At 39.4% G+C, this 18,678-nt stretch overlaps 1 protein-coding gene across 1 annotated transcript in view; it reads right to left on the reverse strand.

Annotated features, from left to right (window-relative positions):
- Ccdc178 (coiled-coil domain containing 178) overlaps positions 1 to 18,678 on the reverse strand; it is a 383,133-nt gene that overhangs the window by 243,196 nt on the left and 121,259 nt on the right. Inside the window, exons 14-18 of the mRNA XM_008828861.2 lie at positions 7,681 to 7,743; positions 6,223 to 6,384; positions 4,603 to 4,716; positions 2,501 to 2,646; positions 468 to 627 (exon numbers count right to left, since the gene is read on the reverse strand). Of these exons, the coding sequence (XP_008827083.1) occupies positions 468 to 627; positions 2,501 to 2,646; positions 4,603 to 4,716; positions 6,223 to 6,384; positions 7,681 to 7,743 (645 nt within the window). The remainder of the gene's footprint in view (positions 1 to 467; positions 628 to 2,500; positions 2,647 to 4,602; positions 4,717 to 6,222; positions 6,385 to 7,680; positions 7,744 to 18,678) is intronic.

Raw genomic sequence — 18,678 nt, forward strand, 5'->3', positions numbered from 1 at the left:
TTACGTTATATTACATGATTTCCTGTTTCAAAATATTATACACATTTTTAAAGGAAAAGAGCATAAATCATTCTCACTTAACCATAAAAGACAGAGGCTTATACCACTCAAAATGTTTGCACAGACACAAAGTAGAACCATTGTCCTGAGTCGACTGAAAGCCTAGAAATGGCTCTGGAATGAACACAACCTACACGTTTACAAGGGCATACTTCAAAATGAAATAATGTTCAGTAACAAAGTGAGAGTGAACACAGAAGGCAGTGACAAAGCCCGATGCACTGTATGAATATATTGCAATCACTTAGGACAACAAAGTGAAAAGTTACAGATCCATTACATGAGCACATTTGATTTTAAAATCTAAATACCCCTGCTGTGCCGGCATGAAAGAGGAGGAATGTGTGCACTGACCAGGGTGCTTATCATATTTCTTTCATTTTAAAATGTTTTTCAAAAGGACTCACTCGAATGTTTGCCAGAGTGTTTTGCCTCAAGGCCATGAGCTTCTGAAACCTGCGATCTTCCTCAGAGAGCCTCTCCTCGCAGAATTGCTTCTCTCTCATGAAATGGTCAAATACTTCTTGTGCGTGTTCTTTCTTAAATTTTATCGAAGTAAACTCTTCCCTGTGCAGAAAGCTTCATGTGTCAGTATTCAATTTATGCTTTAATTCCTGAAATACGTTTATGCAACATTTCAGCAGGCTTGGTATTGAAAGACCTTGGAATAAGTTTCTAACTCCTTCCATAGGTCTATGTGGTGTGTGTGTGTGTGTGTGTGTGTGTGTGTGTGTGTGTGTGTGTGTGTGTCTATATCTGTGTCTATGTATGCCTGTGTGTGTTCTTATTTACAATTATATATCTTTCCACAAAGGCATAAAAAACTTTTATGGTAGTTACAAAAGGAAAAATAGTAGTTTAAAAATCAGTAAGTGAATAAAACAATTTTGGCAATATATATGAGCTTAAGAAATAATTGCTAGCATTTAACAGTGACTCAGAACACAGAATAAGCAGTAAAAGCTTTGCATGGTCACATGCTAGCCACATTAGCTGACATCTCTACTGATAAAGAAAATTAACTCACTTGCACGTTACTGATAATAATAAAGGAAGCAAGACTAATAGCTTTTGAAGGACTAAAATATGAAAGCGCTTTTGAAATTATGTCATTTATTTACTTTTAAAAATTTTTACTTATGTGTATGTAAGTGTATCTGTCAGTATGTGTACCACACATAGGTAGTGCCTTTAGAGGCCAGAAGAGGGCATCAGATCCCTTGGAACTGAAATTACAGGTGGTTGTGAGTCATCATAGGGGGTGCTGGGAATCAAACTCAGGTCCTCTGCAAGAGCAGCCGCTGATGGCTGAACCACTGAGCCATCTCTCCAGCTCAAGACCCACAATATTCCCATGGATGTTAAATACTGTGGGTAAATGCCTCAAGTAAGTAATGTTTCTTTCTTTAATATGACAAAGATAATTTAGTCATTTTTAGACAAGTTGAAAACACGTTATCTTAAAGTAATCACTTGTCGTGTGCTCTGACTTGATTCCATTAAAAGTACTTGGTTCCTGGCTGCACATAATTGTTTTAACTTTTTAAAAATTTTTATGTATTATTATTGTGGGGTGTGGGGGGGCACTTGCATGAAGGTCACAGGACAATTCCAGATCTCTCCTTCCATGGTAGCTCAGGGGATTGAACTCAGGTTGTCAGGTATGCACAGCAAGCATTTCATTCATTCTCATGGGCCCAATTGTATTTGTTCATTTGTCCCTCAAGTGCTATCACTGTGCTACTGCTGATATCAGCCTTCTATCAAGCTAACACTCCGAAATGTGATCAATGAATATCCTTCTAATCAACTTCCAAGCCCACTTCATGTTTAGAAAAATAGGAGATGAGAGCAAATGCCAACAAAGGAAGGGTCCTGAGTTGCGTATGAGGGTCCAGGACACCCTGTGAGCCCAAGAGCAAGATTATTCAGGAGCCAGAGACCTTCCTCACAGGTCTGACTGACGAGGCGAACTCATTAAAGGCAGCTAAAGATTGTAACTGTGAGCAAATTACAAGAGATATTATAGAGTACCTGTTTCTAAACTTTTACCTTAAAACTGTAATCTGAAAGTTAGGGGAAAACCATAAATCATTAAGCATGGCCCCAAAATGCTGAAGATGTATTGAACTTAATGGAGGATATTTTAAATATCTGAGAGAAAAGGTTCACATATGTGGAAAAGGAGAAATAGCCCCATTATTCAAGTATGAATGAACCCAGAAGAGAAATAATCAATGAACTTACAATTACGCTCATATAAACTCAAATGATTAAATACCACACATGACTATGCATATGTTACATAAAATTATATCAGAACATCTGAGCCATCTTAAGGCTACATTTTAAATATGGAAATTTGATTTTATTTCCTTTATTAACCTAGTAAATATAATTTTTGATAAAATATGATTTTTGATAAAATTTAAATACTCACTTTAACTTTTCCAGTTTTTCCTCATAATTTATCTTTTCCAGTCTCATTGGTCTCAATTCCTTACTCAGCGCTTGGCTTTTTGCATTAAAAAAAATTGTTTTGCTTCTATTTGACTCGATTTCTTGATGAATTAATGACCGTCTGCCCTGAAAAAAGAATCCAGGTAAGTTCTATTTTTAACTTGGATTTTCATATCTTCATAGTTCAGAGACATAATTACATTGGAGATAGAAATGATAAAGGCTAGCAATCTCTTATCAATATAGGAAACAACTGAAGTTTATATTCTTCACTGCTACATCAGATGGGTTTTCGAAAAGATGGTTTAAAAGTCCTCTTTTTCTCTTTCTCTCTCTCTCATACAAGCTTGCCCTCATTTCACATGTTCCCATCCACACACAACTCACAAGCCTGTTGTTTCAAGATGCAAACATGTAGCGTTGGTTTTCACACATATCCAATGTGTGTTGGCAGATGGTGGGGAACAGATGTTGTTCTGATCAAACAACAACACGAAAGCAGTATTTCCAATCAGCACAATTTCCCATGATGACTCTGGGAAATTAATTCTGTGCTAAGATATCTCTTAGGTGAGCAATGGCTCAATACAGTATCCTATAATTAAGAAAACTTAGGCTCTATTCAGTCTTTACCAATAACAAGATAATGAGGACCTTTTCCTAACAAAACAATCATATAATCCATATTATCAGTCAATGCTTTACCTGGACTAACTAAAATAATTCTTTGTATGCATGGCCAAAATAAGAAGAATGGAAAGGGGGCTGGAGAGATGGCTCAGTGGTTAAGAGAACTGGCTGCTCTTGCAGGAGGCCCAGGTTCGATTCCCAGCACCCACATGGCAGCTAACAACCATCTGTTACTCTAGTTGCAGGGGATCTGACGCCCTCTTCTGACATCTGTGGGCATCGCAGGACACAGTTGCACTCACACACATGCAGGCAATACATCCATACACATAAAACTTTTAAAAATAAATAAAAGAAGAATGGAGAGAGATGAGTCCAGCTATGTGAAGATGCTTTATGAAAATGAATATTTTTTCTAGGACATGGTTTGAAATTTAATTAACCCTTTCGTTTGAGTATTAGCTTATATAGTCAAATTATACATCATCATGAAAATAACTTATACTAATGATTCAAATAACATATCTGAAAATACTTGCTAGTTTGTAAGCACATGACTAATCAATGAATATTTTATAATTTGAAAATATCGGCTTAGTGGATTTGGAGCTAAAACTTCACACCCTTTCCTCTTCCTGTTCCACCTCCCCTTTGCTTCCTTCCCTTTCTGTTCCTTCCTTCCCTCTTCCCTCCCTCCCTCCTCCCTCCTCTTCCCTCCCTCCCTCTCTCTTCCCTCCCTCTTCCTTCCCTCCCTCCCTCCCTTGTTTTAGAGCTTTCAGACTAGTATAGCAAATATAATAGAATGGGTAATTTACAAACAATGCAAATTTATTTCTTATAGTCCCGGAAGCTGAAAAGTTCAGGATCAAAGCACCAGCCTAAGTGCTGTCTGGTTAGGGCCCCTCAGCTTCAAAGGTGGTATTTCCTTTCTGTGTCTTACATGGGTTAAAGATCAAGCAAGTTCTCTTGACAGGTTTTGTAAAGACACCGATCCCATTCATAAGGGTGGAGGCCTTGTGATCTACCCACCTCCTGAAGGCCTTCTGACTGGCCCACATTAGAAAGCATTTCAAGGTTAGAACTAGGGAAGGACACGCGTCTTTTCCTCCTCTCTGTTCTTTGCTTTCCCTCCTCTTTTCCTTCTTTTCTCCATTGCTTCCTTAAAGCTTCATCAACGGGAGGTCAGCGTGGTGATTACAAAAAGCAGTTGATTCTTGCAAAAACCCAATATGAATCTTGCTTTGTTTTGTATTTTAAGTGTCGGGAGATAAGAGCCTTATAAACCAGAGCAGTGGGACAGGCAGAGGCAGCATGCATGGAGGGTGTGCAAGTGTTCAATAGCAGGTGTGTGCATCTGTGTGCAGACACTTAGACATGCAAGCCATCACCCCACAATTAAGTTGGTTTGATGAGTTTTCACTGAGATACGAAATTATAAATTAAATTTCTCACCTCAGTTTTTGTGAGTTCCTTAAGTGATTTTTTACCCTTTCTTCGTAATTTTTTATTGGTTGCTTCTACCCTTTTTTTAACAAGTTCTTTCTTCTGGCGCATCTCATTAAGTTGCTAGAAGACATTTGGATTTTAGGTTATGCGGCATTTATAATTAAATTATCCTAGTTTAGGTCAAATAGTTCATAAGTGACTATTTTAATAATCACAGTTTTTTCTATAATGAAAGAATCACTACCCATGAATTACAGAAACATACTATGATCCTCAAATCGTACTCTTCTGTTTGAATTACCTAAGACATACAAGCCTCTAATAAATTTTAGTTAAATAAGTAAAAAGAATAAACATTTGTAGAAATCATATATTTTCACTCTAATATTTAAATACTTGAACTGAAATGAAAACTTTAAACACAAATTGTCAGCAACTGTCAGCAAAACAGTATGCATGAAAGCTCATTCTTTCCAAGGCTTTGTGCTAAATGACTAGTTCTTACAATTTATTAACTATTAAAATATAATAAAATAAAAATGATTACTGAACTACAAGAAGATATGGAACTATGGATACGCCAAAACAAAGGGAAAACAAAAGTCATTAATCTTTTTTTAAGTCATTAATCTTTTGTGGGATTCATTTTCATACTCAGAAAACTACACTGAAATACCTGATGTAATTAATAAATTTCTCCTTAATGTAAGGTAGAGCCATTATCAAAGTGTCCTATCCCACTATGTATTAGTTCTGGTTTCGTGTTTTTCACATGAACAGGAGGACAGCATTTAGAAGTCACAGATGGAGTACTTCTCAGAATTTGTGTTTCCGTTCTTACGACCTTGTGTTAACTGCTCAACATGATTAGGACCAAGTTTTCTCTAGTCTGTAATACAAGTAAACTTCTTCTTGTCTATTTCACAGGGAAACATCAAAAATCAAAGTTTCATTGTCATTTATGAGAGAAAAAACAAAAAACCCATTGCCAAATTGGCCCAAATATATGTGTATCCTCTCTGTAGGGAAGGACAAAAATGTATAACTCACACCACACCCTCTGCTTCAGAAGACAAATGATAGAACGCACACATATTTTTCTGTGATTTTTTTCCTTTGGGAAGGGCTAGTAATATTAGTTACTGCCATGATCTGATAGTTTTGAAAATACTTTATCTACGTTTGCTTTATTTTTCACCCTAGCTGTCTTCACTTTCATATGCACCAAAAACTTAGCAGAAAAATATCAACATCCCTTATATTTTATGTGCAAATCAACAAAATTTTTAGCATCCCATTCAAAAGTAGCGAGGACTGAGTTAAGTGTTCCACACCGGGCAGTCTCACTAGGTAAGTCACTGCTTAATCATTTTCAAATCAGCTTCCCCTAAAAATACTTTAAGAGACCACAGTGTTGTAGGCAACAGGTCTTGCTAGATAGCTTTTCAATGGATCAACAGTGTCGTCTTCAAAGGGCAACTTAGAGTTTGTGTGATTTTCCTATGAGAAGTCATAATCTCTTCATATAATAAATCCACATACACTACTTGGCAACCTAAATATCCCTGAAGATTGGTTATTAATTATAAATAAATGATTATGTACTGAGTTATTGTAAATACTTACATTAGAGTGTTCTCTGTGGAGAATTTTTATTCTCATGGCATCTGCCTCAATCTGGCGCAGAGGGAGCTCTATTTCCAACAGAGCCAGGGTAAAAAGAGCTTTCCTTCTTAAGAAATTCTGCATCTCGGTGAACTGGGAATCTTCAATGGAATACAGTCTTTTCTGCCAATCGAGATTGTAAATTGATCATTCAGTGATTAATTCTAAAATCATTTATTCTTATTCAGGTTATCATTTAAAATTAATCCATACAGTTCCCCATAAAGAGCAATGGGTAGAAACATAGTATTTTAAACACCACATGGCTGCTGAGGAAACTGAGGGGAAGAACTTACATGGTTCACACAGATCAAACATGTTTAGGAACATGTTGGAGAAAAATCAACTAGGACACATGCAGAAAGCACGCATTTGAAGATATCCAATTCCTGCAGTCTAGGACCAAATGAACCAACGAGCAGAAAACCTACAGCTAAGCATTAGACAAAAATGACTGGGTTGACTACGGGATTAGTGAGAAAAAAAAATCTATTAAAGAAACAGAAAAGAAATCTATTACAGAAGAGGGGCTGGAGAGATGGCTCAGCTGTTAAGAGCACTGACTGCTTTTGCAGAGGACCTGGGTTGTAGTTCCCAGGACCCACATGGCGGCTAACAACCACCTATAACCCCAGTGCCAGGGAATCCAATGCCCTCTTCTGACCTCCATTGTCATTGCATGACATGGGTGCACTTATGTACATGCAAGCTAAACACTCAGACAGAGTAAAATATTAAATAAAATATAAAAAAAGAAATTACAGAACAAATCCTAAATTTTTCTTTCTTCATAGAAGACTAAAGCTACAGATTATTATGTCACTGTAACATGGACTCCTTCACGTGTAAATTTATATCTTATTGTAATAACCATAATTTCACAAGTGTGTATTTCTGAAGGGAATATATGAGAACTCTATCAGAGATTTAAAAAAAAAAATACCTAAGCTGGGTTCCTGAGGATAGGCAAGATTTAAAAATTAAACTTGGTTTGTTAGCTACTGTGCTTCCATTTCAAAATCTTTATTTAGAGAGATATTAGCACACTTTGTTTGGGTATTTTTCAGGGTTAAATAAATTCCAGTGAGAGACACTGCAAGTAAAGAAAACGTAACATCATCAGAAAGCAAACTAGAGAGTTCGACAGTTAGGAGTACGATGAGGCTGCCCTTTCACTAGACTGGCAGAATTTCCCATTAAGCCACAAAATGAGATATGTGTATGGGAGGTCAGTTTCGTTATGCATGATCAGACTGTGCTAGTTGTACACAGAGGCCAACTGTCATCAGCTAAGGAAAGAAAAGTGCTGGCTTGCAAACCAAGCAGTGACAGAAGATGCCTCATTACAGGCAAATTTAAAATGCTAAGTAAAATGCAAATTAAAGGAAAAATAAAATGTTGATATCAAATGAGCATTACCTGAATTTCTATTCCAGCAGCCATTTTACCTCGCGTCCGCTTCTTCAGGAATTCTTCTCTACCCTACATGTTATGAAATCTGTTACACTGAGATTTTATTCACAGAATATTAGAAAACAGTTCTAAGGACAATTACTAATACAAGCTATGTTTCACTTACATAACAATAAAGAGCAAATACTAATTATAATTTTCATATCATTTGTAAATGCCTTGGTGCTATTTGAGGCAAAGTAATTAAATGACAACACCAGGAAACAGAACAGGTCTTAAGTTTTATTTAGGCTATATTTTATAGTTCTGAACTTAAAAAATGAATCCAAATAATTAGAAAGTAAAATCTAAACAGACCTTTGCTCTTATAAAAAGGAAGAAAAAGATCTGACTTTTAAATTATTTTCATTTATTATATTTATTTATTTTTATACGTATGCATGTATTGCCTGAATGTATGTAAGTGAACCCATGTTGTGCAGTGCCTGCGGAGAACAGGAGAGGCTGTCGGATCCCCTGGAACTGGAGTTACAGACAGTTGTTAGCTGCCATGTGAGTACTGGGATTCTAACCTAGGTCTTTTGCAAGAACAGCCAGTGTTCTTAACTGCTGAGCCATCTCTCCAGAGCCTTAATATTCTTTTCTAGTGTAAATACATTCAACACTGAAAGCAAAGCAGATAATAATCCAACGTGAAGCCTGAGCGGTGTGACCGAAGTCTCCATGTAGTGAGAACAATTCCTTTATTTCAAAAACATTATTTTAAAAAAATGATGTCTTGAAAGTTATTAGTCAAAAAACTTTATCACATGGAAAAATTATCTAAAGTTTTTTATAGTCGTGCTTTAAAATGACACAAACGGGGGGCTGGAGAGACGTCTTAGCAGTTAAAAGCATGAGCTGCTCTTGCAGAGGAACCAGGTTCGATTCCCAGCACCCACATGTCAGCCAGCAACCATCTGTAACTCCACTTCCAGGGGAATCCGACACCATCTTCTGACCTTCATGGGCATTGCATGACACTGGTGCACTTACATGTATGGAGGCAATACAGTCATATGCAGAAAATAAAAATAATAAAATATTTTAAATGACACAAACAGCATCTGGAATCATCATACGAGTCTATCTGTGACTATGCTGGAATTCCTTACTGGACAGAAGAGCTGGCTTGATTTTAGGCTGTCCTCCAGTTTCAAAAGAGAGCCACAATTTTGCAAAGAAGAATCACTTAGGTTCCTAAATGTGTCTCACTTTCCTGCCTCACCACTGACTCTAGTGCACCACAAGGTCTGAGACAGTGTCTTCAGAGACAGTAGAAAAGCAAGCCTGCGGGTTGATTCCAACCCTATGTCTATCTGGTACAGCAGCTCATCGAGGCTGCTTTCCCAAGTAACAGCGTAAGCCCACTGTAGTTAGCTAGGGCTCGAGTCAAACTCCAGCCATTTGACTCAACTTCCATGCTTTTTATGATCTCATAAAAGTTTTCAGTATTTGTTTCTTGTTGACTTAGACTCATGACAAATTACAAAGTCCATTGAAGCACAATGGATTTGATCACCAAAACAACAACCACAATAACAAACTGTTGTATTTCCTGTTGCTGTGATAAAGCATCCAGACAGAGGCATCTTAAAGGGGAAAGGGTTTACTTGGCTCACAATTTCAGGCTAGAATCCATTACTGCTAGGAAGCCAAAGTTGCAGGAACTGGAAGCAGCTGGTCAGTCACATTATGTTCACATTAAGATCAGAGAGCAATAAATTAATGCAACCATGCTAAAGCATACCTCACTTTCTCACTCCTCTAAATTCAGAATCCCCAGCCCAGGGACCACGGGCAGGTCTTCCCACCTGAGTTACCTTAATCAAGATAACCTCCACAGACCTGTCCCCCTAAGGGACCAGTCCCTCACCATGACTCTGTCCCCTGGTGACTCTAGATTGCATCAAGCTGATGGTAAAAACTAAGCATCACACCAGACAAAACAACAAAGAATGACTCCAGTGTAGGAAACATAAAGGTGGTAAGTAATAAAGAACTTTAATTACCACGTAAGAATATGCTTACATATAGAGTGATTTATACAATGACATCAGAAAAATAAATTAGAAAACTTGCTAACATGATACAGTGAAATAGAGTTCCACAAGTTATTCAATATTTAAAAAGAACAAAATTTAATGTTTCTGTAGCCTGAAGAAAAATGTCATAGTCCAAAATACAGAGGGTATTGGAGCCACGGGGTAGTGAATAGTGGGGATGAAGAGGAGATGGAAACAATACCAGGTCAGACTGATCTTTTCTTCATTAAAACAGTTACTGAAGGATATTACAAAGGCCACTGGCTGTAATGTGAATTGATTAGTGTTTCCTTAAAATTCATCCATTCTTTAAAGTTCAGGTTTTTTTTAATTGTCAGTTTCTGAGAGAGAATAGACCAAAGTTTTCAGTGAATTTAACTTTCTTAACTCAGATAAATTAATATTGTATTAAAAAGCACTTGTAGCTTACAAAGAAGAAAATACTGTACAAAATACATGAGAAATTTAAGAAGGCTGAAGCTACCAGAATAAACCCAGTATACGGAAAGAAGAGGAGCTAGGGAGACAGCTCAGTCTGCAATGCTCTTGCCACATAAGCACGACTATCTGAGTTTGATCTCCAAGACCCAGGCCAGGAGCTTTGCATGGTGGTGCATGTGCATGGTGGTGCACGGGCATGCTTGTGCATGGGCATGGTGGGGCATGCATACAAGTCCATTGCTGCAGAGACAGAGACAGATTTCCGGTGCTCAGTGGCCAGAAAGCCTAACCTACTTGGTGAGATCTAGGCCAGTGAGAAATCATCTCAGAAAACAAGGCAGATGCTGCAGAAGAACAATCGTGGCCTCTACATACATAAGCATACATGTACATACACAACGACACACACACACATATACCCATGAATATGCACATATACATATACACAAAATAAATAAAAAGGCACCACTTAAAATTGGGGTCTACATGAAACCAGTTCACCCTGTTACCAACAGATAAATCTACAACCCTCCAACTTTTCTTTCCAGAGCCTAAGAGATTTCCGCAAACTTTCTTCATGCCTCTAATAACTGGCCTCCAGGAGGCAAAGTATCTATGGGTTACGGGTCTGCTAAATTCCCATTTTAGCAGACCCAAGGCCATAAAAGTGTTTCCAACCAAGGACTTCCTGAGCCACCATCGTCTTACAGAAACACAACTGGTCCACCAGCCCTATCTCAAAATGCCTACAGGCTGGATGCTTTGCTTTTTGGAAGGACTATTGTTACTATCCTTCAAAACACATTAAAGGTCACCAAGGAGAAATAAGATGAGCCCCTGACAGCTAGGGGTGCTAGGCTATAGGGTGTCATGTGAGAATGAAGGGACAGCTCCCGTCCTCCTGAAGAAGTCCCAGGCACTGTCCCTACAAAGCTGGCTGTGGGATGCAATTCAGTGCACAGGATGCTTGTAAGGTTCATATTTGGAACCAACCACTGGGAACACAAGAGAAATGAGGCAGGAGTGGGCAGAGAAAGGGCTGAGCTGGGATACAGTTCCCATCTTAGTCAACTCCACACGGGGCCAGGGAGCAAGAATGGGCCTTCAGATTTGCTCCAGATTTGACCAAGGTTCCAGGAGTGTAGGCTGCACCAGGAAATGGGTGACGCTAGACAGGCTGACCAGGCTCCAGAGGATGAACTTATGCCAAGGGACATCTGGGGCCACAAACTTGACTCAATGGACATTATTATATATGACAGAATGTATGAATTTCAGTGGGGGGGGTTCTGGGGGGTGCAGAAAGGGGAGGGGTTGTAAATATGATTAAGATGTGTGGCATGAAATACACATGTCAAAACAAACACATATTGAAAAAATAAATAAATGGGAAAAAAGTTTAATGGGGGCTAAGAATAGCAATGACTATAAATAGTAACATGCCTACTCCGCGTGATCATCTTCCCTTACTTCATGATTAAATCTGCAAAAATACCTATCACGTCCATTTTTGTGCACACAAAAATCAAGATGAATAGTGTCTGACCACAAGGGTGGCAGCTCCTTCTCCAAGAGCTTTGCCAGTGGCCCTCTCCCAATGCTGGTTCACACGACCCGACTGAGATCTCGGGGCCTTGATTTTGCTGGTTTGACCTCTCAGTGATACTTAGATTCTTAAGACCCTACAAGGTGTTGGGTATATTTAGTGCAGAGCTCCTGATTCTCATGTGCCCCTCTCCTTGGAGGACGACCTTTACCATAAGGCTTTCTGGAATGATGAGATTGTTCTTAGAATTCTGTGGTTCCTAGGCCTCTAGTAGAGACTTAGAACTAGTTCTGACACTTCAAGTCTCAGTGGCCAGAAAGCCTAACCTACTAGGTGAGGTGGTAGTCTGCTAGTGATCCCATAGTGCGCTCTGCAAACAAATCTGCCTGGGAACTTGTGAGCTCTATAGAGATGCTCCTGCAATTATGGGATATGAATCACATAGCTGCTGAGAACAGAACCAGGAGAAAATGAGCAGAAATTACCAAGAGGCTGAATTAGCACAAGAGCCAGGATGTGGGCTGCTTAGTCAACACAGATGCACCATTACGGGAAAGGCTCACGCGAAGGGGCAAGGAAACAGCAGTGAGCTGAGTAGTTGCAGAAAGCTTCCGTAATTTCCTATGATGGACACCACCGTTGAGGGTCTGTTGTACCTTCATACTATGCTACTGTTTCGTGTGTACAGGAAGTCCTGGCTTCACTGAAAGGCTTCATGCAATGGAAACCTGTGCATATTGGGACTGTGCAAACCAAGGACAGGCTATAGGCACACATTTCAGTTACCATGGTGCTGCACACACAGGGGTGCTTGTACGTGTGCATGCCTGTGTATGTGCATACATTCACCTTCATATCCACTTAGTGCGGTAGCTGGTCAGTTTTCCTTCTGAAAGGAACACTTGAGATGGTCAGCTCCTAAAGAAAAGAGTGTTTACTCTGGTCATAATTTCAGAGGGCCCAGGCTGTTATCACTGTAACCACTTGTTTTTAGGCCTATAGCAAGGAAGCATCTCATGGTGCGAGCTTGTATTTCAGCAAGGCACACACCTCATGGGCAGGAAACAATGGAGAAAGGGGCAGAGGGCACAAGACCAGGTCCTTGGGGGGTACCACTTTGATGACCCCAAGACCTTCTAAGTACTACCTCTTACAAGTTCTCACTGTCTCTAGATAGCAACTAGCAAGAGACAACCCATTACCACTTGGACCTTTGTGGAACATTCCAGATTCAAAATATAAGGGATAATATCATGTACTTTCAAAAGTGAGAAAACAGAGGTCAGTGAGATCAAGGAGTTCTCTTCTTCAAATAAGCTTAAGCACAGAGGAATGCAGGAATGCCAGATCCCTGAGCTCGAGGTGCTTCAGAGCATGCTGGCCAAACCCCTCATCTCTCTCCTTGGCTTCTCTTATATCTGCTACACATGAGATACCAAGAGGACATTTTATAAAAACGATGTGTTATGATTAACAAATATATTATTTCTGTTTTGTAGGTTAGGGAATTAAACTATAAAAGTTCTAGGTCCTTTTAGACTCAAAAACTTGATTTTTAAATTTCTTTTGAGACACTTAGGACTGATTAAAATGCCACAATCACTCAGATTTTAACTGTAATAATCAGGCAGATTTTCACCTGTACCTCCTTGAAGATGGGTGGGTGGTGGAACCAGGTCTACAAGAGGATTTGTTTTCTTAAATATGAGAAATCAGGAGAGCTGGTAGGAAGGCAGGGAGTGAGCCTGACACAGGATCACTGGAATAAACAATCACAGAGTCAGGAAGGAGGGTGGAGGTAAAGGAACACTGTCCTCTCTAGGAAAGTGCTTTTGAGCTATGCTATGCCTAGTCTTTGAGTTCTTCAAATCACCAAGTCACTATAAACCAAGGGAGAACCAGAAAAACCACCACATTATAACTTTTCCAATGAAGAATCCAATGAAGATTCATGAGCAGATGCTAAACCCCTGTGATAAAAATTGTTGGAAAACATTTTTGCATAATTGCTCAAACATGCAGTTGATCACTTGCAACTTACAATGGAGAAATGGGCCATCTGAACGGATAAATTATCAACCAAATGATCAAACTTAATATCACTAATAATGAGAAAAAATGTATGTCATGTGACTCAGATGGATTTTACTATGTTATAGTTCACTCCAGAGTATTTGACCTGAGTTGAATCATGAACGAACAAAAAGACACATCTATATTGAGAGAAATCACATCACACAACTGGCCTGTGCTTTAAAAAATGATTATGTAATGAAAAACTTTTTAAAACAATTTATCTTATTTTTATTTAAGTGAATGAGAGAGAGAGAGTGAGAATGAGAGAGAGAGAGAGAGAGAGAGAGAGAGAGAGAGCTCTTGGAGGCTAGAGAGAGAATCAGATTCTCACAGTTTTAACAGAGAAGTGGATTCCAAAGTGTTACATCCAACCAGGTGAACAGGAGAAACTGTCATGTGAACTTCATGTCTTTACCAATCATCCACTCTTTTGAATTCTGACTTGAGACATGGTACTGGGCCACGTGATTTTGGGCAGCTGGAGTGAAGTTGGACTTTACCAGCAGAGGGCAGTGGAGGGACACGCAAGGCCTTGGCTAGGGCTCCACACCTTCTGTGGACTCCTGACTTTTCCTCCTGGCTCCTGCAGAGCCCCTTGCAGAATCCACGTGCACTTGCCATCAGGTTTGGCCAGCAGTCAGCAACTGGCTGGGGCTGTGCCCTCTGCTGAGACTTGGGGACACTAGTGCCAGGAGGCCTCAGTCGCGGGAGCCCAGCCCCTTCTGTGCTCACTCCTTCAGAACCTTTCTCCCACTGCTTGAAGCAGTGACTGTGCCCACATTTGCTATTATGGAATTCTTCAGAGGAGGGGTCAGAGGAACTTTTCGTGAAGGGTGGGATAATAAATATTTTAAACTTTGCAGGCCATAAGGTCTCTGTTACCGCTTTTGGATTCTGGCTTTGGAGGGAAGGAATAAAAGCGATTCAAAGATCACCTGAAATAGATTGTAAGGGTTTTTAAAAGCAATGACAGCCTCTCAGATGCTGCAAAGAGCTCACCTCTGACCTATTTGCTGATTGGTTTTAGCAGCCAAAATCCAGAAGGTGGCAGCAGAGAGCCGTGATACTGAAAGAGACGGCCTCACCGAACAAAAGACAGCTGCAAGGAGGCTGTGAATCAGGGCTCCTTGCTGGAAACCCGCAGCCAAAGACTGGGGAAGTCAACACTCTGTAAACAGAGATCAGCTCAGAGTCAAGAAGGCAGCATCCACTGATTTACATTTACCTAACAGTGATGGACAGGACCTGAGAAAAGTGTCACAGAACTCATGCAAGGTTTGACATCAAGAATGAAACACTTAAAATCTTGAAGCAAAATTTGACATTTGTGTAAACAAAATGCTAGCTGATCTGAATCGGTGAGATAAGACCCAGCTGGCACTGGCTGTGCTGGCTGGGGTGTTTCACTGCAGCTATGACCTTAACCAAAACTCTTGCTCAACCTAAATATGATATTGAGAATAAATAGCCTTATCTTCCAGTAGTCTGAATTACTCAGATTGGAACAGAATAAAGCCGTACCCATCTTGAACCTCCGTGTGGCTAGTAGATGGTGTTGTTTATAAAACATCCAAGCTGAAGCCTGGGAGATGACACATTCTCAAAAATAATAGGAATAAACATAAACAACACCCATTGTATCGAGCTACCTTTGCTGTTCAGGTTGAAAAATAAAGATCTTTAACAATTCAAAGATTTTACTTCTGAGTCTGTTTCCTTACAAACGGGATAAGTTTATCAAGTTTAAACAACACATTAAAAATAGTAATAACAGTCTGTGGAATGACTAACGCTTTGGGTTTTTTTTTTTCCATATTTTATCTTTTCTTTCCTCCTACAATAATCTCATAGTTAAGAGGTTCTTGCTTCCCCAATTTCAAATATGAGTAAAAATAGTATTTGATGATGGCTCTGCAATATGGTAACAGTTGACTTGATAAGCAAGACGGTTACTGAGTAAATAACAGGCAGGAAACTCTCAGAGCAGATTCCCCAGACAGAGGGATGACAGCCGTGCAGGTGGGGCAGATAGAGCAGGATGCAGGAGATTTCATCATGCCTCTCAGGACACACCGTTTAGAATGTACGTGTCTGTGTGTGTGTGTTTCTAGAATTCTTCATTTAATACATTTGGACTTTGGTGTCTACATATAAGTGAAAGTGTGGTAAAAACAGTACATATGCAGGGGGCTCGTACGTGTCTGTGTGCGTGTGTTTCTAGAATTCTTCATTTAATACATTTGGACTTTGCTGTCTACATATAAGTGAAAGTGTGGTAAAAACAGTACATATGCAGGGGGCTATGGTCAGATGGACAGACCGAAAGAGAGTACCAATAATTTTCTCAAAGAGTTTGAGACTGGTTGAAATAGTTGAAAGAGAGCACGTAATCTTCTAAAGATAAAATTAAACACTGGATTAGACTGAGCTAGAACATTCAAGAATTGTTTTTTTTACACTAAAATGATCCCGTAATATGGTTATTTTCCAAATTTTGAGGTTGGATAACATCCTCTGTTGGTCAAAGTACAGATCTGGTATCTTACAACTACACCAAGTGCAACATCAGATATTCTGACCCATGTTCTACAATTACCCCCCAAATGAATGTGTTAATAACAATTTCACAGTATTTTGAACATTAAACTACTTAATTATATATAAACAGTCTGTATTATCTTGTTGCTACAGTAACAAGGCTGATGAAAACAACTTCAGGGAGGAAGGGTTTACTTGAACTCACTCTACAAGGGCACAGTCCACCATAGTGGGAAATCATAGCAGCAGGAGGCAGGGGTCACATCACCTACAGTCAGGAAGCGCAGTGTTGAAGGCTGGTGCTCAGTTCCCTTTCTCCCTTTTCTTCAACCCTGACCCCTAGGCCAGGAATGGCATCACTTATGTTTAGGGTGGGTCTTCCCTTCTTAATTAGCCTAATCTAAAATTAACTTCACAGATATGCCCAGAGATTTGTTTCCATGGTGACTGTACATGTAAAGTTGACAAGAGTCATCAGCACGTGGTTCAGTATAAAGTGGCTTTGCAGAGCACTGTCCTCTCTCTCCACCGTTTCATTACTTCCTAGGAAGTTTCTACTTATTTTTGTCACTATTAATCTAATCTGGAACAAGTTATCGGATCTAACTAATGTGTGACCAGAATTTCTTTGTATGAAAAATAAAATCCAGGATCTTGCACAGAAGTCTCAACTAATGTGCTGACAAGAATTTAGCATCTAGTGAGAGCTTTTTAAAGGGTGTTGGTGCAGTGTCACCCCTTGACAAGGTGCTGGATGCTTTTGCTCATTCATTCAACATCACCCTAAAGATGCATTACCCTCTTTTTTTGACTTATAGGTTATCCTAACTTGTGAATCGTATCTCATGGTTTGGGTAGCTGCTTCTTTGTGGAATAGGTCAGTAATTGGTAATAAATTTGTTCTAGTTGGAAATTTTTGGAAATTGTTTGATATCCATGAGTATTCAGGATCAATTGCCTAAATCTTTTCTGGCAGTTTACTGATAAATTAGCTTGAAAGAACATAATTCAGAAATTCTACTTCTATGGCTTCAAAAGGTGGTTCTCAGAGCTGCCCCAGAAGTGATATGGCTATAATCATTTTCTGGACAGCAGCAGTTAAGAGTTATTTCCAGGCTAGGATAACAAATAGGAAAAAGCACCTACAAGGAGACACAGTAACAGAGCATGTGGATCTGTGATGGAGTGCTTCCCAGAATGCACTAGGCATCAGGATCCATCCCCCACTACTGCAAAGGCACTCCAAATGTTATGCAGATATTTCTTATGATCAACAAGAGGCAGTAGGGTCATTACATAGGCAAAAACTAGAAACTTGAAATTCTATAAACACTCTAGAAACTTATCTGTAATTTAATAGCACTCTGACCCAGGAGTACATGTCTTCATGTTAGATATCTAATGTCAGGTGATGAGGCTTAGAGGTGAGCTGGATTGTTTAGCGATTGGGAATGGCTAATCGTTGAAGCAATTTCAGTTTCTTTTTTCAGTCATCTTAGCTCCTGTCAGGTAGGTTAAGCCCATAGTGAATGCTTTCTTCAATTTGATATGAATAGAGGAGGAAGGGGAGCACTCCACAGAGGACTGGAAAAGCAGGTATTACACTCTGGATTTGGAGAATCCCCAAAGGCCCAATGTGTAAAGGGCTTGGTCCCCAGCTTGGCGCTGCTAGAAGGTAGTGGGACTTTCAAAAGCTCAGGACTAGCAGGAGGTCTTAGGTGATGACGGAGTGCTTTTGAAGGGGAGTGTGGGACGCTGGTATCTTCCTGTAACACACACCTTGAGATAGTGTGCTGTCTCTGGCCTCTAGCATGGGACTAATGTGATATGGACTTAAGCCTCAGAAACCCTGGGCCAAAATAAAACTTTCATCTCTGAAGTAGGTGGTCTCAGGTATTCTGTTACAGTGACAGAAAGCTAACAGAGCAAGTATAAATAAATCAGGTGGATTCAGACTCAACATACACTGTATAAATTCTATATTAAGACATCAGGGAAATTTGGAAAAAAAATAGTTTAACGTAACAAAATTCCTCTCAATAAGTGAGGGTATTACATAAAGGAAAAGCATGTTGGAAGCATAAGTTCGCATGTTTGTGACGACTGTGAGAAAACCACAGAAGACAGCAGTGGTTACCAGTGAGCTGAAGAGAGTGAACTGCAGCATTCAAACACTGGCATGGAGGGTACTATCTCGAATGACAGCTTACGAGAAAACTAAAAATGTAACTGATGTCATAGAGAAGCATGAAACAGTATGTACAATATTATTGTAGAGGCTAAACCATACATATATGTTTTATATTTTATTTCGAACAT

Source organism: Nannospalax galili, unplaced genomic scaffold, assembly GCF_000622305.1.
Source record: "Nannospalax galili isolate Female #2095 unplaced genomic scaffold, S.galili_v1.0 scaffold252, whole genome shotgun sequence".
Lineage (NCBI taxonomy): Eukaryota > Metazoa > Chordata > Mammalia > Rodentia > Spalacidae > Nannospalax > Nannospalax galili.